This window comes from Mobula hypostoma, chromosome 10 (assembly GCF_963921235.1).
Source record: "Mobula hypostoma chromosome 10, sMobHyp1.1, whole genome shotgun sequence".
Lineage (NCBI taxonomy): Eukaryota > Metazoa > Chordata > Chondrichthyes > Myliobatiformes > Myliobatidae > Mobula > Mobula hypostoma.
In genome coordinates, this window is record NC_086106.1 from 117,211,264 (window position 1) to 117,236,515 (window position 25,252).

The 25,252-nt window shown below is 44.9% G+C and overlaps 1 protein-coding gene across 4 annotated transcripts in view; it reads left to right on the plus strand.

The window, feature by feature from the left end:
- Positions 1-384: 384 nt before the first annotated feature.
- Positions 385-25,252, plus strand: part of LOC134353138 (septin-6) — a 76,936-nt gene continuing 52,068 nt past the window's right edge. For 2 of the 4 annotated variants that reach the window (XM_063061086.1, XM_063061090.1), the window contains exons 1-2: positions 385-550; positions 23,653-23,767. In XM_063061086.1, the coding sequence (XP_062917156.1) occupies positions 521-550; positions 23,653-23,767 (145 nt within the window). In that variant the 5' untranslated portion in view covers positions 385-520. The remainder of the gene's footprint in view (positions 551-23,652; positions 23,768-25,252) is intronic. The other 2 variants (XM_063061088.1, XM_063061089.1) reach the window with 2 other exon arrangements.

Below are 25,252 nucleotides of genomic sequence, written 5' to 3' on the forward strand. Positions count from 1 at the left end.
TGTGAAAGCATCAACAATAATTAATTTCCAATCGACCACTTTCGCGCAAATATTTTCAATTTGAGTTTAATATATAACTTATATTTTTAAAGTTTGAGGTGTAGATAAATAAACTATTTACCGCAATGAAAGAATGCAGCAAAGTCAAGTTGCAAGAGTCCGTTATTAATGAAGAAATAATTTATGAACCGGTGTGGTTAAATGTATAAGATACACGGAGGCAGAGAACAAGATACTTAAGGTTTCCGCTCGAATTGGACCCGGGTAAAATGAAAAGAGGGGTTGCCGCCCACACATGGTGAAGATGTTGCTGTGCAGAGGTCAGTTAGATAAAGCAAGTTGTTAATGAGACAACAAGATTTGTTATTGGTAAGAAGACCAGGAAGGAGTAACCGGCAAGGAGATTGTGAGAGAGGGGTCGGGACGATCGGGAGCTGCAGGCACCCCCGCGGGCGCGCTGTGGTAGCGCCCAGATGTATCTAGCGGCGGCGTTCGGAAGCGAGTCGGTGAAGGCTCGACCATGGCGGCGGCGGAGGTGGCTCGGCAGTCGGTGAGTGTGCGTGCAAACACCGCTTCCCCGCCTTCGGTCGTTCCACTGTCGCAGGCATGCGGTCGTTTGCCCCCGGTGGGAGGGTTGCCAGACGCCCCCGGGGCCATTACCGGCGTTGTCATGAATGAAGCGCTGCCTCGCCCCCGGGCTGTTAACCGCTGGTCAGTCCCGCTATTGTTCACCCGTCGAGATGTGGGTTGGGTGCACATCGCTGGGCGTCGGCTGGCGATGAATGAGGGCGAAGGGAGAAACAACAGTCGGGTGGGGAGAAGCAGAAATTGGCGCCGCAGCGAGCAGCGCTACCGGGCTTGTGTCCGCTTCTGAAATTCGGCTCAGTCGACTTCAGTGAAAGGGAATTTGGGTCGTAGAGCGGAGCCCGTTACCGACCCGAGCTGATTTTTCTTTCTTCTCCTTTCCCCGACCACTTCCTACCTCGTAGTAAAGAACCGTTATAGCCGGGCCGGGCCACCTGCGCCCATCCGTTTTATTTGTCAAAGTTCCGAATGGAAATAACAGCCGGTTACGCGGACACTTCCCTGCGGGGCGGTGGGTTCGCTTCACCGTTTCCGCAACTGAATTATTTCACCGAAGGTGTTAAAGAGGAAGCGGTCCCACCCGTCCCCGCATTCGTTATTGTATCGGCATGCTTGGCTCAGACCCAGCTACTATCCATCAATCTGAAAGATGTGTTGGTATTGGAGAGGGTCCAGAGGAGGTTCACAGCCAGATCCTGTGAATAAAGGGTTAACGTTTGAGGAGTCTTTTTTGGTTCTGGGCTTGTACTCGCTGGAATTTAGAAAGGGAGGGGGAGAGACAGGAATCTCATTAGAACCTATCGAAGGGCTTGGGCAGAGTGGATGTGGAGAAGATGTTTCCTCTGCTCTTGGACCAGCCTCAGAATAGAAGGACATTCCTTTAGAACAGATGATGAGGAATTTCTGCAGCCGGAGACTGGTGAATCTGTGGGATTCATTGCCACAGATGGCAGCGGATGCCAAATCATATTTAAAGCGGAAGTTAATAGATTCTTGATTCGTCAGGGCGTCAAAGGTTATGGGGAGAAGTCAAGAGAATGAGGTTGTAGGGATAATAAATCAGCCATGCTAGAATGGTGGAGAAGATTTGATGGGCTGAATGGCCATATTCTGCTTCTACGTCTTATGTGATTCTGGATGACAGTGAAGTGTGTTACCTGCTGGATAAAATGTGTGACAGGGCATTCTCGGAAATATTAACCAATGATGGTCTTCAACCACTGAAAGGATATAGTATGTTTGCAGTTTAAGACATGAGTAGCTCAGGTGTATATTCGAGGCCTGGCTTTTTTTTTGTTAGCAGTTTTCAAAGCCTTTAAGGTTGTAATGGAAGTAAGGTAAAACTTAGTGTTTCACAGACTATTAAAGGGGTATATTGTATTCCTAAACACAAGATTCTACAGATGCTGTAAATGCAGAGTAACACACAAAATGCTGGAGGAACTCAGTAGGTCAGGCAGCATCTATGAAGAGGAATAAAAAGCGGATGTTTTGGGTCAAAACTCTTCATCAAGACACCTTATTCATTATTGCATTGGATTCCTCCTCTTTGTAGTATTAACCTTTGCCTTTAAAATGGAGCATCGATTGGCTTTCTACCTCAGATGCTTGTGGTATTTTAATCATTTGAAACTTTGTCATCAATTTTGCTGTTTAGGTCTTCCTGTTTTACCTTTTCGTATGCCTCGCATTTGGTGTTGTGGTTGGTGTCTCAGTGCTTTGAGGCAGGAAGGCCCAAGAAACTGCGTTTTTTCCCCCCCCAATGTCCTGTGCTGTAGAAAATGTATCTTCTGCAGTTTTAGCTCTGTGAAGTGCACTGAGTAGTGAGAATATGGTGAACAGAATTCTTGAGCTGATGATCTGGTAATTAAGAACTCATTAAGATGAGGGACTTCTGATTTGATTAAATACCAGAGATTCTGCAGTTGCTGAAAATGTAGAGTAACATGTGCGCAGTGCTCAGCAGGTCAGGCAGCTTCTATGCAAAGGAATTAATTTTTGTTTTGATTGTTGATTTGTTTTAATTTGAGCTAAGAATGTGTACAATCTGCACAGCAAAAAGGCTGATTAAAACCATAAGACATGGTGGAATTAGACCATTTGGCCCATTAAGACTGCTGTCCCATTCAGTCATACCTGATTTATTCCTCTCAACCCCATCCTCCTGCCTTCTCTTTTTTAGATATATTTATTTGCAATCAAAATCACATTGAGTAACTTTGAACAATACTCTGCTATACTGGAATAACATTCTAGGTAACAGTATGTTTGGTAAATTAAATTAACCTGTCAAGTAGGAGGCCGTGCACAATTCTGATTTGATGGAGGCAGACGTGAGTGCACGGAGGAACATCTGGTGAAACTTCTGAAATGCCTGTTTCGCTGCCACCGCTACTGTGCAATCGAGAATCTCCGGGGGGGAAGGCCCCGAATCCTTGGCATTGCCTGTTGCTTGGCAGCCAGGGCCGGGGTCAAAGCGCTCGGCAGAGATGGTGCTCGGTGTCAGAGGGCTGGTCAGAGGCTCGAAGTTTTCGGATGGACTCAGAGTCCGACTGTGGTCGGGTGCCTCCAGGATGCTGCATCGGCAAGTTTGCGGCGCTGGAAGCTAATGGCAGGGAGAGTTTCTTCCTTCTACCATCTGCGTGCGATATTGGGGCTATTGGGACTTTGAGACTTTTTTTTTACTGTGCCCATGGTCTGCTCTTTATCAAATTACGGTATTGCTTTGCACTGTTGTAACTATGTTATAATTATGTGGTTTTTGTCAGTTTTAGTCTTGATCTGTCCTGTGTTTCTGTGATACCATTCTGGAGGAACATTGTATCATTTTTTAATGCATGCATTTCTAAATGGCAATAAATGAGGACTGAGTGTCCCCATAATCTAATCTAAAAGTTCTAAATGAGCATCCCTTGTTAATTAAAATACATCTAGCACTTCTGGGATTTTTTTTTTGAATGAAAACATGTCCTGCGTTGCAAATATGCAGACAAGTTGAGTTTTGACAGTTTTAATTCCAGAATTTAAATTACAAGATTTAAAATTGTACAATGCATATTCATATGTTGCCTTTTAAGAGGAAGTGTCAGGTAATATTTTAGAAGAATGAAACCTATTGTAAAGCCCAGATAGTGGACCTGGAGAGGATGTTTCTTATAGTGGGGATGTCCAGGAGCAGGGGGGCACAACCTCAGAAACCAGGGATGCTCAACCTTTTTTAATGCTATGGACCAATACTATTAAGCAAGGGGACACGCACAACACACCATTACTGCCATTCCATAAACCCCAGGTTGGGAACCCTGGGCTAGAAAGACGTCCATCTAGAATAGAGACAGGAGTTTCTTTAGCCAGAGAGCAGTGAATCTGTGGAATTGATTGCTACGGATGGCTGTGGAGACCAAGTCATTGGGTATATTTAAAACAGAGAATGATAGGCTCTGGATTAGTCAGGGTGTCAAAGGTTATGGGGAGAAGGTGGGCGAATGGGGTTGAGAGGGATAATAAATGGTCTGTTATGGAATGTAGGAACAGACCTGATGGGCCGAATAGCCTAATTCTGCTGCTATGCCTTATGGTCCAGAGGGGTAATGGTAAATCCGAGCCATGACTATACTGGATGGTGCGGCAGGTTGGAGGTTGTCTTACTCCAAAAGGGTTGCATTTGTTACCCTGTGGGAGTTGATGGTTGGCTTTGATAAACTGCAGGGTTTTTTTGTGGTGCTCCAGTGAATTCCAAGGTACCGAAAATACAGCCCCATTGTAGATGTCACTATAACTAGAGCCCAGCAGTAATGGTGACAATGTAACTACTGTGTTGTCATTTTAAAATGCCTACCATATTCAGGATGTACGAATGACCTTTTTTAAAGATGAATTTCTCTCAAATGTCTGCTGATTTCTCTACCCCCCCCCACCCGGTTTTCCATTCTCTATTCTGGTTCTCTTCTCATTTGCCCCTCTCCCCCACGGTCCCCCCTCCTCTATCTCCCATGGTCTACTCACCTCTCCAATCAGATTTCTTCAGCCCGTTACCTCTTCCACCTACCACCTCCCAACTTCTTACTTCATTCCTGCTTTTACCCACCCCACCCACCCATCTTCCCCTTCACCTGGCAGCTTGTATGCCTTCCCTTAACCCCCACCATCTAATCCTGGCTTTTTCCTCCCTTTTCAGTTCAGTTCAGTTTTTGTTTATTGTCATTTAGAAATGCATGCATTAAAAAAAAATGATACAACATTCCTCCAGAATGATATCACAAGAAACACAGGACAAACCAAGACTAAAACTGACAAAACCACATAATTATAACATATAGTTACAACAGTGCAAAGCAATACCATAATGTGATAAAGAGCAGACCATGGGCACGGTTTAAAAAAAAAGTCTCCAAGTCCAAATAGCCTTATCATCTCACGCAGTCGGCAGAAGGGAGAAACCCTCCCTGCCATGAACCTCCAAGCACCGCCAACTTGCCGATGCAGCACCATTGGAAGCACCCGACCACAGCGGACTCTGAGTCCGTCCGAAAACTTCGAGCCTCCAACCAGCCCCTCCGACACAGCCTCTCCGAGCACAATCCTCTGAGCGTGCTCTTTCCTCTTTCGGTGCTGCTGAGGGGTCTTGGCCTGAAATGTTGCCATAGACACGAGATTCTGCAATGCTGGAAATCCAGAGTAACAGACAAAGTGCTGGAGGGACTCAACATCTGTATGGAAATATAGGTTCCATATGGAAATGAATAAACAGTTGATTTATTCATTTCTGTAAATGCTGCCTGACCTGCTGAGTTCCTCCAGCACTTCCCATGGATGCTGCCTGACTCATCGAGTTCTTCCAGCACTTCGTGCGTTGCTTAAGACACACAGCACTGTTACTCTTAACTGACCTGAAATGGACCATAATCATAGGAGCAGAATTGGGCCATTTGGCCCATCGAGCCTGCTCTGCCATTCCATCAAGACTGATCCATTTCCCCCGCTTCAACCCTATTCTCCTGCCTTCTCCCCGTAACCTTTCACACCCGACTTATCAAGAATCTATTAACCTCAGCCTTAAGTACACCCAGTGACTTGGCCTCCACAGCCACCTGTGGCAACAAATTCCACAGACACACCACCCTCTAGCTAAAGAAATTCCTCCTAATCATAGCCTTACTGCAGATTAGGGTTTATTGGGATGAGTGGTGAACGCTAGTGACCTCTAACCCTGAAGGGAAAAGCCAGCCAAATAATGAAAAATTGTTTACAGTGCCTGAGTCTTGATGGTGTGAAATGGAGGATCACTGCTATTCTGCTGAATGATTGGAAGTTGAGTACAGATGAAGTTGGCTTGGTGACGTGTAATTGTCTTTATCAACAGTAATGATGCTATTGAGTTCTGAGGTATTGAATGGCGTGGATTCGGGTAGGGGGTGTTGAGTGGTGGTGGGAGATGGTGTTGCCTTGAGTGCTTTACAGCTGCGGTCATTCAGACGGTGAGCATTTGTGGAGATTGTCTACCGTTGTAACTAAACTAAGGTGCACAAGTGCCAACACATTTATTTAGCAATAAAGCAATGAGTAGGCCCTTCTGCCCCTTCAAGCCATGCTGCCTCAGCAATCCCACAGTCCCTAACTGATGACGGGACAATATTACAATCAACCTACCCACTACATCTTTGGACTGTGGGAGGAAACCAGAGCACCTGAGGGAAAACCCACGCATTCCACAGTGAGGGTGTACAGACTCCTTACAGAGGACACTGGGATCGAACACCAACACCCCCCCCAACCCCCCCTCTAGCTACAATAGCATCGCACCAGCCCCTATAGTACTGTGCACCTTGCTGTCCCAATGACCATGTCTCTGGTCATGTTGAGGAAGGATGTTAATCCAGAGGCCATGTTGTTGAGGTACGAATCTCTTTGTAGTGCGAGTTCATTCTCAGTTGAAATTGCCCAGTTCTGGGCATCAGAAGTCTGCGACTTGGGGTCCCTGTGGCGTACCTGGAAGATGAAGGCCTGATTCTGTGAGTCCGGGCCAGGGGCTGGAGCTTGGAGATTTGGAAGTGGCCTGTCGGGGTGGTGGGGGGGGCGGCGGCTGGCAGCCTGACTGTTGTGTGAGTAGGGTGGGAGAGAGAACAGGCTCTTGTTTGCTGTTTTGTTGCTATTTTTCTGTTTCTTGTGTTGTTTCTGCCAGGCATTGTGGGCACGCTATCTTGGCGCCAGAATGTGTGGTGACACTTGTGGGCTGCCCCCAGCACAGCCTTGGATTTGTCAGTTAACGCAAACAGCACGTTTTATTGTGTTACAATGTCAGCGATGAGCGTACGGCATGGAAACTGGCTCTTCGGCCTGGCTGGTCTGTGCTGACCCACTTTAAACTGTCAAGTCCTATCGACCTGCAGCAGGACCATAGCCTTCCTACCATCCATGTACCAATCCAAACTTCTTTTAAACTTTGAAATCGAGCTCGTGTGTACCGCTTGGACTGGCAGCTCGTTCCACCACTCTCGAGATCGTCTGAGTGAAGACGTTTCCCCTCATGATCCCCTTAAACATTTCACCTTTCACCCTCAACCCATAACCTCCAGTTGTAGTCCCCCTCAACCTCAGTAGAAAAAGCCACGTGTAATAATTTAATCTTAATCTGGGAGAGCAAACTGACTGCTTTCAGCTCCCAAGGATATGTTGTTTTCTAACAAATTCTTGGATATTTAACCTTGGTTTGCAAGCTTTAATTAAAGTCACATTGATCTTTTTTTTGGGTTGCCAAGTTTTCCATTATAACCAATTATCCTTAGGTTTTACAGTTTGACTTTGCCTTCTATGGTAGGAAGAGAGTTCTAATAGCACCAGCTTCTGCTGACATTTCACTTGGAAGGAAATCTTGCTGTGTTAATTATCTGTGAAACGAAAATTGCTGATGATAGCTGTTGTTTGGCTTTTGGGCAATATTGTGATATGTCCACTTCTGCAGACTTTAACATGACAGCCAAGGTTCCCTGCCCTTTAATATGGCTTGTAATTGGGTAAATATCCGAATGCCAAAGATTGTGTGGATGAACAGGATATCGGAAACGCTGACTCCTACACACAGGATAATGGAATATGACAAAGTAGAGCTCGTTGGGCATGGTAGCGGTTAGCGCAATTAGTTAACGGTGCCAGAGATCAGATTGGGGCTCAGTTCTCACCGCTGTCTCTTAAGGCAGGGGTTCCCAATCTTCTTGTTGCCATGGACCAATATCATTAAGCAAGGGATCTGTGAGCCACAGGTTGGGAACCCCTCTAAGGAGTCTGTACATTCTCCCCGTGACCACATGCGTTTCCTCCGGGAGTTCCAATTGCCTCCCCCATTCCAAACATTTAGGGGTTAATAAGTTGTGGGCATGCTATGTTGGCAATGGAAACATGGCAGCACTTACCAGCCACCCTCACCCCCCAGCACAACCCGTTGGCACAAGCAACATGCATTTCACTGTACGTGTTACAAATACCTCTTGCTGAACATATGGATATTGGGTGTGAAAGGGTTGATTTTGTTTGCCGGGTCATTAAGATGGAAGTAATTTTTTTTTTTTGAAGGTCTGGAAGTTGAAGGCTTTAGGGTGCCAGTACAGATGAGGAAATGAGACTTGCAGATGACGGGTCATGTTCATATTGAGGGATGCAATAGCCTTGTGGGGTGGAGTAGCCATCTCCTGTCCATAATACTTGCACAGCAATTTAACTTTCCCAGATTATTATTATAAAGATTGGCTTTGTTGTGGTGACTCTTCCAGTGAAGGGCAAGGCAGTGAGTAACATGGTTCCTTAATGGCTGTTAATTAGCCTAATTAAATGGTCACCCAGCTAAAAGTAAATCTAATATAACCATATAACAATTACAGCACGGAAACAGGCCATCTCGGCCCTTCTAGTCCGTGTCTAACTCTCACCGAGTCCTACCGACCTGCACTCAGCCCATAACCCTCCATTCCTTTCCTGTCCATATAACTGTCCAATTTAACTCTAAATGACAACATAAAACCTGCCTCAACCACTTCTGCTGGAAACTCGTCCCACACAGCTACCACTCTGAGTAAAGAAGTTCCCCCTCATGTTACCCCTAAACTTTTGCCCTTTATCTCTCAACTCATATCCTCTTGTTTGAATCTCCCCCATTCTCAATGGAAAAAGCCTATCCACGTCAACTCTATCTATCCCTCTCATAATCTTAAATACCTCTATCAAGTCCCCCTTCAACGTTCCAAAGAATAAAGACCCAACTTGTTCAACCTTTCTCTGTAATTTAGGAGATGAAACCCAGGTAACATTCTAGTAAACCTTCTCTGTACTCTCTCAATTTTGTTGACATCTTTCCTATAATTTGGTGACCAGAACTGTACACAATACTCCAAATTTGGCCTTACCAATGCCTTGTACAATTTCAACATTACATCCCAACTCCTATACTCAGTGCTCTGATTTATAAAGACCAGCATACCAAAAGCTTTCTTCACCACCCTATCCACATGAGATTCCACCTTCAGGGAACTATGCACCATTATTCCTAGATCCCTCTGTTCTACTGCATTCTTCAATGCCCTACCATTTACCATGTATGTCCTATTTTGATTAGTCCTACCAAAATGTAGCACCTCACATTTATCAGCATTAAACTCCATCTGCCATCTTTCAGCCCACTCTTCTAACTGTCCTAAATCTCTCTGCAAGCTTTGAAAACCTACTTCATTATCCACAACGCCACTTATCTTAGTATCATTTGCATGCTTACTAATCCAATTTTCCACCCCATCATACAGATCATTAATGTATTGCCTCATTTCAGCCAGTTAATGATATGAATTGCACATCAGTAACCACGTCCAAGTATTTCAGAAACTTATAGAAAGGTGATGTTTTGGAAATATCAGATGGAATATGCTTAAAATGAGAAACATGATTTTTAAACATTATTTTTTGAACTCCACAGTACAAGACTTTCTCATTAAAGTTCAATTAAAATGCAGCCAGATATCTGGTTTTCAGATCTCTTCCCACATTTAATTAAAAACGATTGCAAATGCGTATTGTTTCAATTAACAACTTTTTGCTTGTCTAATGCTCTCTTCCTGTCTAGTGCAGTATCAGTCCCTTCCCCTGCCCACTCAAACTGTGCCCGATTTAAAGATTAGCTTGATTTGTTACACATACAGTGAAATGCGCTATTTAGTGTTGTCAGACCAGTGAGGGATGTGCTGGGAGCTGGCCGCCAGTGTTGCCACATTTCTGGCACCACCATGGCTTGGCCTGCAGCTCACTAACCTTAACCGTGTGTCTTTGAACTGTGGGAGGAAACTGGAGTATCCAGAGGAAACCGCGTGGTCACGAGGGGAGCGTACAAGCTCCTTACAGGCAGTAGTGGGAATAGAACCCTGATTGGAGACCGCTTGCACTGTAAAGCGATTAGCTTCGAGCTACACTACCGTTCCACCCTTCCTGGGCTAAGAGGCAGAGGGAGGTGCTTTGTAATGCTTGTGAGGAGTGAGAATTTTAAAGGCTGGTCTATTGTTCACTGTTTTTTCACCCAGTTTATATGAATTATGGTCATAATGTACTCCCGCACAGCCACAGGCCCTTTGGCCCATCTAGTCTGTGCCGAGCTGTTATTCTGACTAGTCCCATTGACCTGCAGCTGGACTGTAGCCCTCACACCCTTCAAAATGTAAATTTAACTTTCCCCGTTATAAAGGAAATCCCACTCTGGTAACCTCTGAATTGCTTTTCTGTTCACTGATAGAAGGCCAACATGTTATCCATTGCGCCACAGTGGCAAAATTGACGTAGATTTTTGAGGAGGTGGGGGGAGGTGGCAAGTCCATGGTTTGCCATGGTTTTCATTTAGCCTTGAAATTCATGTGTATATAATAGAATCCGAATCAGGTTTACTATCACTGACATATGCCGTGAAGTTTGTTTTGCTGCAGCTGTGTGGTGCAATTCTGAAATCTAATGGTGAAGGGAGGGAAGCCCATCCCAAAATGTTGAATGTCTCTTCAGGCTCCTGTGCCTCCACCTTGATGGTGGCAATGAGAAGAGGGCATGTCCTGGGTGATGGGGGCCCTTAATGAAGGATGCCACCTTTTTAAGGCATCACCTTTTGAAGATGCCCTCGATGCTGGGGAGGCTAGTGCCCATGATGGAGCTGCCTGAGTTTGCAACCCTTTTGCAGCATTTTCTGACCCTGTGCATTGACCCTTCCATCAGACAGTACTCACCCCTCGGTATATCCATAGAAATTTGTGACCACACAATCTCCTCAACCTCCTAATGAAACATGGCCCCTGGTGTGCCGCCGTCTTAATTTGCATCAATAAGCTGACACCCAGGAACTCGAAGCTGCTCACCCTTTCCACTTCGGATCCCACTGATGAGTGTGGCGTGTGGCCAAGTGTTAGGGCATTGGGCTCACGATCTGAAGGTCGTAGGCTTGAGTATCGGACAAGGCAGCGTGTTGTGTCTTTGAGTAAGGCACTTAACCATGCACTGCTCCAGTCCACCCAGCTGAAAATGGGTACCAGCAAACGCTGGGGATTAATCTCGCGATAGACTGGAGTCCTATCCGGGGGAGGGAGAGGAGTCTCATGCTCTCAGTCGCTTCACGCCACAGAAACCGGCATAAGCACCAGCCCGGTGGGCCACAAAGGCTCGGAACAGACTTTGACTTTGACCCCACTGACAAGACATGTGCGTTTCCCTGACTTCTCCTTGCGGAAGTATTGGGGACCAGTCAAAGAGCCAAATTTCTTCCCAGGAAATAAATTTACTCGCTCTGACCTAATGGAAGAATTGGAAGTGATTCATCTTCTAACTTCAGGCTACCTCAGCATGGGGAGCTGTTCTATTAAAGTCGATTTGTCTGAATGTGTAACGGTGCCTTCATAGTGTGAAAGAATACAGATGCATACAGACTTCATGGTTCAGAGGTTAAAAATTTTACAAGCAACTTTGCATCCCTTAATTAAGCAGAAGCTCAGGTGAATGGACCTGGTCTGTTCAGGTCATTCCTCTGGTGAGAGAGCAGTGGCTTGAAGAAAAGGATGTAATTAGTGACTGGTGTTATAACATGTTTATACCTATTTGTCTTAAGACAGCAAACTACAACACAACCTTTTTATTAATAAAGATGCTAATTTCTTGTCTGCTAACCTCCAAGATAAGGATGATTAAATTAGATTCCACTTGCAAATTCACAGAATCTCCCCAGGCAATTAGCCTCTAATGAGGTTTGGCTCAATGTGCTTATCTAGCCCCAGTTTCCAACAGAAAAATCTGAGCAGTTGGTTGCCTTGAAGATTCGCGTCACTAAACGCCACAGCAGTTAAAGACCACTCTGTAAATCATGGTCAGTGCTATGGAATGGAAAGACACCATCATGGGTAAATTACTGAGCTCGTATCTAGTGGGTTTTAAATCTGCCATGGCAGCTGGAGAATTTAAATTTAAGTGTATCTGATAGTAAGTCTAGTATTTTTGATAACTGATAGTGGTGAGATGTTTGTTCAAATGCCCATCAGTTTTGCTAACATCTCTCAGGAAAAGAAATTTGCCGTCTTTTTTTTTTGTATGTAACTTCAGATCCATCAATGTAGTTGACAGAATCAAAATCAGGCTTAATATCACTGGTGGATGTTGTGAAATTTGTTACGTGGCAGCAGAATATTGCAATACATTCTAATTAAAACTAAATTACAAAATTTAAACATAAAATAACAGTGGAAAAAGAGGTAAAAGTAGTGAAGTAGTATACATGGGTTCACTGTCCATTCAGAAATCTGGCAGAGGGGAAGAAGCGTGTGTGTATGTTCGTTCGTTCTCTCATAGCAATGAGAAGAGGGCACATCCTGGATGATGGTGGATCATTAATGATGGATGCCACCTTTTTGAGGCATCGTCTTTTGAAGATGTCATTGACGATGGAGCTGTCTGAGTTTGCATCTTTCGGCAGCTTTTTCCAATCCTGTGCAATGACCCCTCCTTACCAGACAGCAATTCAGCCAGTTAGAATGCTGTCCACGGTACACCTGTAGAAACTTGTATTTATCAGGGGCGATTGGAATGGAGGGTCTTGGTGTTGCTACTGGAATATTGTCATTGTTATACAGTACGGAAATGGGCCCTTCGGCCTAACTTGTCCATGTCAACCAAACTGGTCCCTTTTGCCTGTGTTTGGGCCAAATCCCCCTGAACCTTTCCCATCCATGTACCTGTCCAGTACCTTTAAAATCATAATTATGCCTGCTTGTGTGATTCCTTCCAGTGGCTTGTTCTTTATACCCACCACTGTGTGGAAAAACCTGTCCCTCAGATCTCCTTTAAATCTTTCCCTTCACCTTTAAACCCTCTAGTTTTGGACTCTACAACCCTGAGAAAAAGGCTGTGTCTCTGGGTCTCCCCCCACCCCCCCCATGATTTTTGTAAACCTCTGTAAGGTCACCTGTTTCTTCTGTTCCAGGGAAAGCAGCCCCAACTCGTCACCTCTCCTTTCAACTCAGTCCTGACAGCATCTGTTCTCCAAACTTCCCCTTCCCAACGTATCAGGAGCCTGGCAACATCCTTGTGAATCTTTTTGTCATCCCCTCTGTCTTCATCACAATCTGTAGCCAGCAATCCAAGCTGCAAGTGTGGTCTAGCCAATGTCTTGCAACCATAACACCATGTCTCAACTCTTTATGCAGTCCCTGGCCAATGAAGGGAAGCGTGCCATAACCATGAGACTCTGCAGATGCTGGAAATCTTGTAACACACAAAATGCTGGAGGAACTCTGCAAGTCAGGCAGCATCTGTGGAGGGGGATAAACTGATAACATTTTAGGCTGACACCCTTCATGAGGACTGGAAAGGAAGAGGGCAGAAGCCAGAATAAGGGTGTGTGTGTGTGTGGAGTGGGGGGTGGCGGGAGGTGATGTACAAACTGGCAGGTGATGGAGGAAGGTGGGTGGCGGAGGGTGGTTGCAGTAAGAAGCTGGGAGGTGATTACCTCTTCCACATCAGGGCGGAAGAATGAATCTGATGGGAGAGGGCATTGGACCATGGAGTAAATGGGAGGTGAAGAACCAGAGGGAAGTGATGTGCAGTGAAGACGAGGGGTGAGAGGGCAGCCGGAATGGTAATGGATAAAGGGAATGGGGAGAGTTACTGGGTTAATGTTCATTCCATCAAGTTGAAGACTACCAAGATGGAGTATGAAGTGCTCCTCCAACGTGAGTGTAGGCAGTGGAGGAGGCCATGGGCTGGTGGGTTGGAATGGAAAGCCTGACTGAAGTGTGTGGCCACTGGGAGATCTCAGCCTTTTGTGGTGAGCAGAGTGAAGGTGCTTGACAAAGTGGTTCTCCCAGTCTCCACTGTGTCTCGCCGATGTAGAGAGGAGAGTGCTGGGTACAGTAGCTAACCCACATGGACTCGCAGGTGAAGTGTCACCTCCCCTGGAAAGACTTTTCAGGGCCCTGGATGGTGGTGAGGGAGGTGGTGTAGGGGCAGTTGTGGCACTTGCCACATTTTCAGGGGTAGTGCTGAAAGGGGGGAGTGGACAAGGGAGTCACATAGGTGCCTTGTTCACTATACTGTCCGACAGTGTTGCCAGTTTAAGGGAGCTATGTTCTTGTACCCAGAGGTCCCTATTCAACAACAGTCCTCAGGGTCCTGTCATTTACTGTGCATCACTTTTTGCTTGTCTGAATTAAATTCCCTCTGCTACTCCTCTGCGCTCTTCATCAAAATCAAATTTAATTTGACAACTTTTCACTTGGTGGTTTATGTACTGTCTCTGTGCAGCAGTTCAGTTTTTCTACAACTTGTTTTCAAGGTTGAAAGCGAGCTGCAGGGGAGTGAAGGGAGGAAACGGGAAACCACAGTCTGTTTCCTCCAGGCAGTTCCTACTCTGCAAACCCCTTGCGTAAGACCTTGTTATCAATAGTCAGAGGTATTTTGTACATGAAGCTTTTAGGTGGGTAGAAATTTCCCTGTAATGGGTAACTGTTCTTCCCATTAGAAGCCCAAGCCATGGCTGATGTTTAGAACTGACCTTCTCCTTGAGTTCCACCACAAATATTTGTTCTCGTTGCTAATTTCAAATCCGCCCGTCTGAATCGGATGAGATTTTGTAACCACTGGGGCTGTCTGTCTGACCAGAGGGGAAGTTGTACTTCTGGATGTCCTTGCCAAATTAATATCTGATTTATTTTGATCGGTAGAATCTGGTTATCTGCTGCTGTCCCAAAACCAATCCTGTGGTCCTCCAGACTTTTGACTTGACAACTACAGTGGGTGTTCAGAGCCATCTGCGTATTGAATTTAATCTCTCCGTCTCTACAATTAACTCTCGCTGCTGCTCCATTGCTTCACTGATGGATGGCTTTGCCCTGGAATCCTCCCTCTCTCCCCCTGGTTCACTGAATGTCAAACATTAAAGTGTAAAGAAGCTCTTCTACACGTTGAACATTAAGTACTTGATCATCTCTAACTACAGGCAGAATGGCTTTAATGGGGCAGTGCTACAACGTGCTTTACCCGAGAAGGGATTGGGACTGGTCATGTGATCTAGAGTGGTGTCGTATTGGGACCTTCATTCAGAATTGAAAAGTAGCTTCTGCTTCCTGTCAGATTGCCCAGCTGTCCCTGCTGAAGGTTTATCTGCCCCAATTATCCAGCCCCCTTTACCTCTATTTAAATGTTGCAGAAGATTCCCTGGGTTAGAGTCCCCCCTCCTCCGTAATAGCAATGACACTCACTTCTGCCCCCCTGTCACACCCACTTCTCTGGTTAGTGTTTTCAACGGTGAAGACTGACACAATCTACTTATCAAATTTGTCCATCATTTCTTTGTCCCCCATTACTACCTCTCCAGTGTCATTTTAACCAGCGGTCTGTAATCCACTCTTGTCTCTCTTACTCCTTGTACAGTACATCTGAGGCAACTGTGTCCTCTTTTTGTATTATTGGCTGGTTTACCTTCGCATTTCATCTTGTCTCTTTATGGTTTTTTTAATTGCCTTCTATGGGTTTCAAAAGCTTTCCAATCCTCCACCTTCCCACTTTTCTTTGCTATATTATAAGCCCTCTTTTGCTTTTATTCTGTCTTTGATTCCCTTGTCATGGGTGACTCATCCTCCCTTTTAGAATACTTCATCTTTGGGATGCATCTTTCCTGTGCCTTCTGAATTTCCCCAGATACTCCAGCCATTGCTGTTCCGCTGTCATCCCTGCTAGTGTTCCCTTCCAATCAACTTTGGCTTGCTCCCTTCTCCTGTCTCTGTAATTGCCTTTCCCCTAATGGGCTCAAGCAGAATATGCTCTAAAAAGCCATCTCATGGACATTCTATAAATACCCTGGCTTGGGATTCAGCACCAACTGAATTTTCCCAACTTCCACTACCTGCATATTGACATCTCCCATGACTATCGCAAATTTGCTGCTAAGTTAACAAATTTCGTGTCACATGCCGGTGATAATAAACCTGTTTCTGTTTCTGAGCATCAGCCTTTTTACACACCCTTTCTGTCTCCCGTTGTAATTTGTAGCCCGTATCCTGGCTACTGTTCGGGTAAATGTATACCACTCCCATCAGTTTAAGTCTATCCACAAGGACTCCACATCTTCTGATCCTATGTCACCTCTTTCCAAGGATTTGGTCTCTTTTTTAACCAATAGATCTATCCCAATCCCTCTGCTACCTCTACATTCCTCCAATCATCTTAAAATTATTCCCTCTTGTATTACTCAATTCTGCCTTGGGTTGGGGGGGGGGGTAGTGTTGGCTCTCCACTCTATCTATGCCTGTTATCGTCTTGTACATGTGTATCAAGTCACATTTTATTCTCAGATTTACAGATCTGACATGTCGGGTACAAACTTCTCAGCCGCCACAAGGTCATTTTCTTATTGGTTTACTGTTTGTGAACTATGTGCATTAGTTGTGTGCAGCACCTTTCAGTTTATATAATAAAAAATATTTAAGGATACGGCGCACTAAGGGGCTCTTGCACAGCAACACACCCAGGCTGCCCAATTACACCCATGTGACTGTTAGTACAGCTCCGGAAACTGGAACACCCGAGGGTGCCCATGTGGTCGTAGAGAGAACGTACAAACCCCTTACAGCCAGGTGTGGTATTAAACCATCACTGACTGTCACTGTTGTTGCCTTCATGTGGGTTTGATTCCTGAGGCCCTTCTGCAGGTGTCACTGTTCTGCACTGCATGCCTGAAACCAAGCAGTGTGTGAACGATCAAAACCTCAAATTATTTCCAATCACACTTCACCTTGAAGATCGACCTCCTTCCTCTGACTCCACGGCTGTCAGATTTTATTCAGTGTTTGGTTAGAAATATATCGGAGGATTTTTATTTAGACCATAAAGCAAAGGAGCTGAACTAGGCCATCTGGCCCACTGAGTCTGCTCCACCATTCAATCATGGCTGATCCTTTTTCTCCCCCTATCTCCTCCTCAACCCCGGTTCCTGGCCTTCTCCCCGTAACCTTTGATTTGTATTCCTCTGGTCTCTAATGACACTGCTTTTCAAAAAAGTTGTTTAGTAAATAAGAGTGGAGAAATATGATGTATTATTTTTATTTATTGAGTGAGTGTAGACGGTCCCTTTCAGCTCCTCGTGTCGCACCACCCAGCAATCCCCCAATTTAATCCTAGCCTAATCATGGGACAATCTATCTACCAGTTGGTACATCTTTGGACTGTGGGAGGAAACAGGAGCACCTGGAGGAAACCCACACGGTCACGGGGAGTGTTGGAATGATTTTTGGGTTTGGGACATAAACATTTGGCAATTGACTTTGGCTACCAATCTTCACATCTGAAAATGTATTGTGGATTTAATTTGGAGTGCAACTCTGAACAATGGGTTCCTAAAAGTTGTGAACCCCAGTCCAGACAAAGCTGATTAAAATTCATTTGGGAGTCTGTGGTGGAAAGGTGAATCTTGAGTTATAAAGGTTGTATGTCGTTTCAAAGAAAGCATTGTCCATACATTGTAAATATGGAGTTGTCCTTTGATGTTTGGCACAAAATATCAAGCACCACGTTGGGCCAGCAGACCTTTCCACTGAAAGCGTCTCCACATGACGCCTGTTGTACCTGTTTTGTCAAATACAGAAATTGCTATGTATCTACCAGTACTTTTCACCGGTGACTTCACTCGCACAACAACAGGAAGACCGTGCAAACTCCTTGCAGACAGCAGTGAAAGCTGATGTTTAAAACACAGGTTGAGCAGCACAGGTTAGATAAACCAGATGGCTTTTTTTTTGTCTTGTGTATTTTCACTATTTTGGTTACATTTATGTTGCAGTTTATGAATGTAAGATTTTGTTTACTGAATTAAATGTTTTTGTGATGTGCACACTAATGCAATATTAAATAACATTAATACTAAACAATGCACTGCTCTTTGACCTGTAACTGGTTCTAGCAGACAATTAATAATTAAGTCTGTTTAATAGTCCACTGAAGTTCCTAACTAAATTTGGCTTGGTGTGATGGCAGGATTTTTATTTTTAATATTTCAAAATTTCATTTTCTGCAGTTGATTACGATAGCTATGGTCTGGCTTAGGTCCCTGGCAATAACCGATAGTGTTGAGTTCTGCAGTGAGGATAAATAAGTAACCATTTAAACCATTGATGTGATGTTGCACTTAAGATTCAAGGTTGTTTAATGTCATTTCCAGTACAAGAGTGTAAAGGAGAATGAAATAATGGTTACTCCAGATCTGGTGCAGCACAAAAAGTCAGACTAAGATAAAGAGCACAATAATAAAAACAGACTATAAGATGGCTTATGTACATTGTGTCCATGAAGTGATGCCGGGCTCAGTACCTGTACACGGGTGACTGACAGGAAACAAGAAAGTAGTGGTGACATTAGTGGGTGGAGATGTCAATCAGCCTTCCTGCTTGGGGAAAGTAACCTTTTGAGTCTGGTGGCCCTGGTGTGGTTGCTACATAGCCATTTTGCTGATGGGAGTGGGACAAACAGTCCATGAGGAGGGTGGGTAGCATCCTTCATGATATTGCTGGCCTCTTTCTGGTACCGTTGTGTACATATGTCCAGTAGTGCTAACTATCCAGTGAGCCTGGTGGACAAATGGATTACATTCCATTGATGGGGAATGGTGGCTAGGATTGGACAGATGGGCAGCAGCAATGGGGAATGGTAGCTGGTATTGGATAGATGGGCAGAAACAATGGGGAATGGCAGCTGGGATTGGATAGATGGGCAGCAGCAATAGGGAATGGCAGCTGGGATTGGATAGATGGGCAGGAACAATGGGGAATGGCAGCTGGGATTGGATAGATGGGCAGCAGCAATAGGGAATGGCAGCTGGGATTGGATAGATGGGCAGGAACAATGGGGAATGGCAGCTGGGATTGGATAGATGGGCAGGAACAATGGGGAATGGCAGCTGGGTCTAATGCTTTCGCACTTCATTTGCTGTCCATAGGGTGTACAAAAGAAAGTACAGTGGATTCTGGTTCATTGGGACACATCAGTACCAGTTTGGTGGTCAGGTCAGGGTCTTGCCTTGCTACTGGTACCACGTAGCCCAGTACTACCTGTCTCAGGTCGGGTTGTCAGTGACTCAATCGGCACACCCCCTGGTGCACTCCGGTTAACCAGGGAGGAGGGTGTGTAGGCACCCAGCAGGACTAAAAACAAAACCTGTCAAAGGGCGGATGAACTCTTTGTGAGTCAATGGCCACCTACTGTCTGTGTGAGCAGTGGCGTGCCACACGGTCTTTCGTTTCACGCCTTGTAAGGCATTTTGCCTGACGCCGGCCTCCTAGGCCTGAGTCGATGTAGTAGTACCAGTACACTTCAGCCCATTTAAGTGGCTGTCCTAATTAGCCAATGTTTTATGCAAGTAGTTAAAAAGTATACTTAAAAAAGACAAACTGGCATTTAACAAGTTGTATATTTAAGTAAAATACAGAATAGAGAACTACCAATACTACTGCAGTACCTTGACAACTGTTAGGAACTACTAGTTTTAATGGAGGAATTCATCTGCTGTGTTCTTCTGACTGTAAATGAACAAAATTAGTTCATAGAATGCTTTTGATGATTGCATCCTCTAAATCTTCATTTTCATTATAACATTTAAGATGATTGTCAATGTCTTAATTCTTTATAGTTCCTAACTTGTTGAAGTAGTGAAATTTTCACTCCCAATCATTTTTGTAAACTCTAAGCTTGAATGCTTGAAACCACAGTGAGCAAAGCAGTTGAGTTGTCTTGCTGCTTGCAACTGACAAACTATCAATGACAAAAATCATTGCTTTTTGAACACACACAGACAACTGACACTATTGTAAAACTCTTTGCTGTAGGCATAGTGTAGTGTTAACAGCTGTAGAAGTGCACGCAACTGACACTAGTTTTAAATTGGCAATGATCACCTGTCCCAATTAAGTGGCATTTTTTCCCAATTAAAGGAAATCCAGACTATTGTCTCAGTATAGTTTTTGTTCTTTAAGAGTTGTCCCAAATAAGCGGCAGCCCTGATCAACCGATGGCCTAATTAACCAAAATCCATTGTGTTCAGTTTGTCTTGAGTAGTTTCAGTTGTGAGGGGAGGGGTTGTTGAGAGGGTAGATGATTGGAGGAGAGTATTTGAGTAAAGGATGAATTTTATGTTAAAGGTTGAGTGCTAACTTTGTCTACGTTTTCTTTCAAAGAACACTTTGGAAAAAGTGAGTCTTCAAGCAAGGACAAAATGTTGCATGTTTGCTTGTGGATTGAAAATGAGACCTAAGAAATTTGGGTAAAAGCTTGATCAGCCCTGTGGCTTCTGTTTTCACCACATGTCTTCTAAGCAGCGACCCTTCCCCTTCCAGGGGTGAGTCTTTGGAGCTTCTGTTTCCGTTTCTGTAGCTCTGGGTTTTAATGGGACAGGTTGCTAACCCCGTGACCAACTCCCCTCCTTTTGCAGCCGGGCTTGCAACTTCATGGCAGTGCACAGAGAAGAACAAAGACAGATATTGTTTGCTTGGCGTGACCAAGGTGCTTTTGTTGCATCTGGTAAATGTATTCATTCAGTCAGTCAGAAGCTGCTGTTGGATGGTTGAATGCCTCATTGCACCATAATATGAAGTGGCTATCAGCGCCATTTTGCTATATGGTTAATTGTTTGAATTTACCAACATTCTCCAGAGATATTAAATTTAAAGCCCATCCTAACTCCTTTCTGATTTGAATTGATCGTGTTCTCAGGCTTTGGCGTGTTTTTTTTTGCAACAGTTCAGAATCCAAACAGACTTGACAGCTGAGTAATTGCTGTAACCATGACAACAGCTCAGTGCTTGCTTCAAACCTCTACAACGTCAAACTGTAAAGCGTTTAATGTATTCCAAGGGAATCTGGTAAACAGACTGGGGGGGGGGGGGGAGTCTGTTAGTCAGTAGGCCATTTCATTAAAGGTGCTCTGCTAACAAGAAGATGATTATTACCACCAGAGAACATTAATAATGTTGAAGTGATCCTGATGAAGGTTTTCTGCCCAAAACTTTAGCTCCTTATTCTCCCAGTAGATGCTGCCTGGCCTGCTGAGTCCCTCCAGCATTTTGTATGTGTTACTGTGTATTTCCAGCACCTGCAGGATCTCTTGTTAATAATAATCAGATTGTGTCGCCAGCTATTGAATATATTATTAATTCTGTGTAGTGGTGAATTGTTATCTCAGTTTGTAGTTAAATGAGGAATTTCTTTAGCCAGAGAGTGCTGAATCTGTGGAATTCATTGCAACAGGCGGCTGTGGAGGCCAAGTCATTGGGTGTATTTAAGGCGAAGGTTGATAGATTCTTAAACAAGAGAAAATCTGCAGATGCTGGACATCCAAAGCAACACACACAAAATGTTGGAGGAACTTAGCAGGCCAGGCAGCATCTATGGGAAAGAGGACAGTCGACATTACAGGTCGATACCATTCATCAGGACTGGAGAACAAAAGGTGAGTCAGTGAGAAGGTGGTGTGTGGGGGGTGGAGAGGGTGAACCATAAGATGATGGGTGAAACCGGGGTGGGGGGGGTGAAGAAAAGAGCTGGGAAGTTGATTGGTGAAAGAGATGTGGGGCTGGAGAAGGGGGAATCTGATAGAGGACAGAAGGCCATGGAAGAAAGAAAAAGGGGGGGGGAGGATAACCAGAGGGAGGCGATGGGCAGACATGGAGATAAGGTGAAAGGGGGAAATGGGAATGGTGAAGGATTGGTGGGGGTGGGGGGGTGGCCTTTACCAGAAGTTTGAAACATCAGAGTTCATGCCATCAGGTTGGCGGCTACCCAAACAGAATACAAGGTGTTTTTTCCCCAGCCTAAGTGTGGCCTCATCACGACAGTGCAGGAGGCCGTGGGTAGAGGTATCAGAATGGGAAGTGGAATTAAAATGGGTGGCCACAGGAGATCCTGCTTTTTCTGGTGGATGGAGTGCAGGTCCTCGGCAAAACAGTCTCCCAATCTATGTTGGGTCTCACCGGTATACAGGAGGCCACACCAGACACAGTATGACCCCAACAGACTCACAGGTGAAGTGTTGCCTCACCTGGAAGGACTTTTTGGGGCCCTGAGGGAGGTGGTGTAGGGGCAGGTGTAGCACTTGTTCCACTTGCAAGGATAAGTTGCAGGAGGGATATCAGTGGGGAGGGATGAATGGACAGGGAGGGAAAGATGTGCTTGGTGGTGGGATCCCATTGGAGGGTGGAGATTCTGGAGAATTCTGTGCTGGACGCGGAGGCTGATGGGGTGGTAGGTGAGGACAAGAGGAACCCTATCCCTGGTTGGGTGGGGTGAGGGCAGATGTGGCAACATGCAAGAGATGTGGTCGACAGCAGCATTGACGGTGGAGGAGGGAAAGCCCTTGGCCACCCATTTGAATTCCATTCCTGATTCCTATACTGATGTGTCTATCCACGGCCTCCTCTACTGTCACAATGAGACCAGACTCAGATTGGAGGAACAACATCTATTCCGTCTGGGTAGCCTCCAATCTGATGGCATGAATATTGATTTCTGGAGCTTCCAGTAATGCACCCTCCACCCCTTTACCATTCCCCACTCCCTTTTCCCTCTCTCACCTTATCTTCTTACGGCCCATCACCTCCCTCTGATGTTCCCCCTTTTTTTCTTCCATGGCCTTCTGTCCTCTCCTAACAAATTCCCCCTTTTCCAGCCCTGTATCTCTTTCACCAATCAACTTCCCAGCTCTCTACTTCACCCCTCCCGGTTTCACCGATCACCTTGTGTTTCTTCCTCCCCTTCCCTGCCCCCCCCCTTACTCTGACTCCTCATCTTTTGTTCTCCAGTCCAGATGAAGGGTCTCAGCCCGAAACGTCAACTTCTTTCTTTTACTGCCTGGCTTGCTGAGTCCCTCTGGCATTTTGTGTCTGTCGATATATTCTTGATTATTCAGGGGATGAAGGGATACCGGGAGAAGGCAGGAGATCGGTGCTGAGAGGGAAATGGATCAGCCATGACGAAATGGTGGACCAGACTTGGTGGGCCAATTGGCCTGATTATGTTCCTATATTTTTGTTTGTTTTTGTTTGTTTTTTGTTGAAGGAATTCCAAATTTTTGTTTATTCTGCTTGCCATGTATAGCTAAATATGGCAAGTCTTGAAGGAGGGGTGGGTGTATTGCTGATTATATGATGTAAAACCTAGCTATAACTTGTCAGATTGTGACTTAAAATATCTTGTCGCATATTGGCAGAGATGTCATAATATATTGATCACCTGCATTCCTGAGGACTGTGATGTGATGTTAACTGGACATTCTGATTGGCCGGCTTATTGATGTGGTGTCCAGTTGTAGCCAGTAACCACCAATCAAGCATTAATTTGCAGTTATGCTTGGCGCAGTTAATAAGCTACTGTTGCCACCCGCGTTCTGTGATGAGCCTTCCCTTTTATCTTTTGAAGTGCTGTATTGGTAAAGGATTCAGAAATAAACTTCTGCGTATGGGAAGAGAAAAGAATAGGATCTTGGGTGGGTGGGGCCGGTCTCCCCACTAATATGTTTCTCCTGTTTTGCAGACGGAAGGCGCCCGGAACCTGTCACTGTCTGGTCACGTTGGCTTTGACAGTATGCCAGACCAGTTAGTCAACAAGTCGGTATGTCAGGGTTTCAGCTTCAACATCTTGTGTGTGGGTGAGTAATTGACTGCCAGGGCTCCAAGATGAATATTTCCTACCTGCCTCCCTGCGTAATCTGCCCTGTGCTTGTCAGGGTCAAGGGTTTGCAGCACGTTATTGGGTGTAGGCATTGACCCCTCTCGGCTGTGCTGGTGAGTGGCTGCACAGTAACTGAAATGCACCTGTGCAGCTACAATTACCCTGTAATTAATGTGTTAATGGATATAATCCATACATTTTCAAAATAATAATTGTGCCTCAACCTTTTGAAGCATTTTAGAGTTTCAACGTATTTACACTATCAGTGTTTCAAGTTAAACACTGTTACAAATTGTAACAATTAACACAGAATGGAAATCGGTGGCTTGTTAATAAACCACTGGCCTGCTGAATGCCGACGCCATCTAGTCAAAACATTTTATTTTTGCCACTGTGCCTGTCAGCTGTTTAGGCTGCCTGATGTATTTTATTATACCCTTTAAAATCAAGAGTATAATTTTTCAATTTTCATTCCAAATATTCATAGTGCCATGTGTGTTTGATCCGGTTTCCTCCCACATTCCAAACGTGTACGGTTAGTGTTAGTGAGTTGTGGGATGCTGTGATGGTGTTGGAAGCGTGGTGGCACATATGGGCTTCCCACAGCACGTGCTCAGACAGTGTTGGTCGTTGACATAAATGATGGGTTTCACTGTTTCAATAGGCGTGTGACAAATAAAGCTAATCTTTGGCGTTCCATGTTCCCGTTGCCTTGTTCGTGTTGTGGCCTTGGGTGAGAGTATACAGCTGAAATAGTAAAATGTGTGTCTTGGTCCACTTACAGTTGATGAAAATCTAAATTACCTTTGGGGCCCATCATGATGGCAGGTTCCAGTTTCATTCATTGAAACCCAGGCTCCAGCCTATGACTGTTTTAATTTTCTGCTGCTTTAATTAATCCCTTGCTTTGCTAGTTGGTTGAAATTGCAGTACCCTTTCCCTTTGGGTTTACATGGCTTTTCAAAATTCTTGAAATTCTGCAAATAATTACACTTTGGATTTCTGTATTTATTCTTCAGTGAAGCTGTAAGTTAAATCGGGCCTACAGCGATCTTCCCTCCACTAACAGTGATTCAATTTGACGGATATGTGCCGTGATTCCATTTTAAGTGAAGAGTTTATGCTGCTTGGCGTGTGGTGTCGTTCTAAGTGTATAACCGAGACTGGAGCAGACAAAGTGCAATTTTATTGTGATGACACAAGCACTTGGACTAGATGTTCCTGAAGCAAGCTGCCGGTGCACGTAGCTGTGGGCATAATTACTGCATGGAATTTGCAGCTCTAATCTAACGCATTACATTCTGAGCTGACAGTGTAATCTCTGATGCACATTGGGCAGTCACTTTTGCAGAGTCACACACACAAAATGTTGGAGGAATTCAGCAGGTCCAGCGGCATCTCTGGAGGGGAATGAACAGCTGACATATTGGGCCGAGACATTTCATCAGGACTTGGAAGGAAG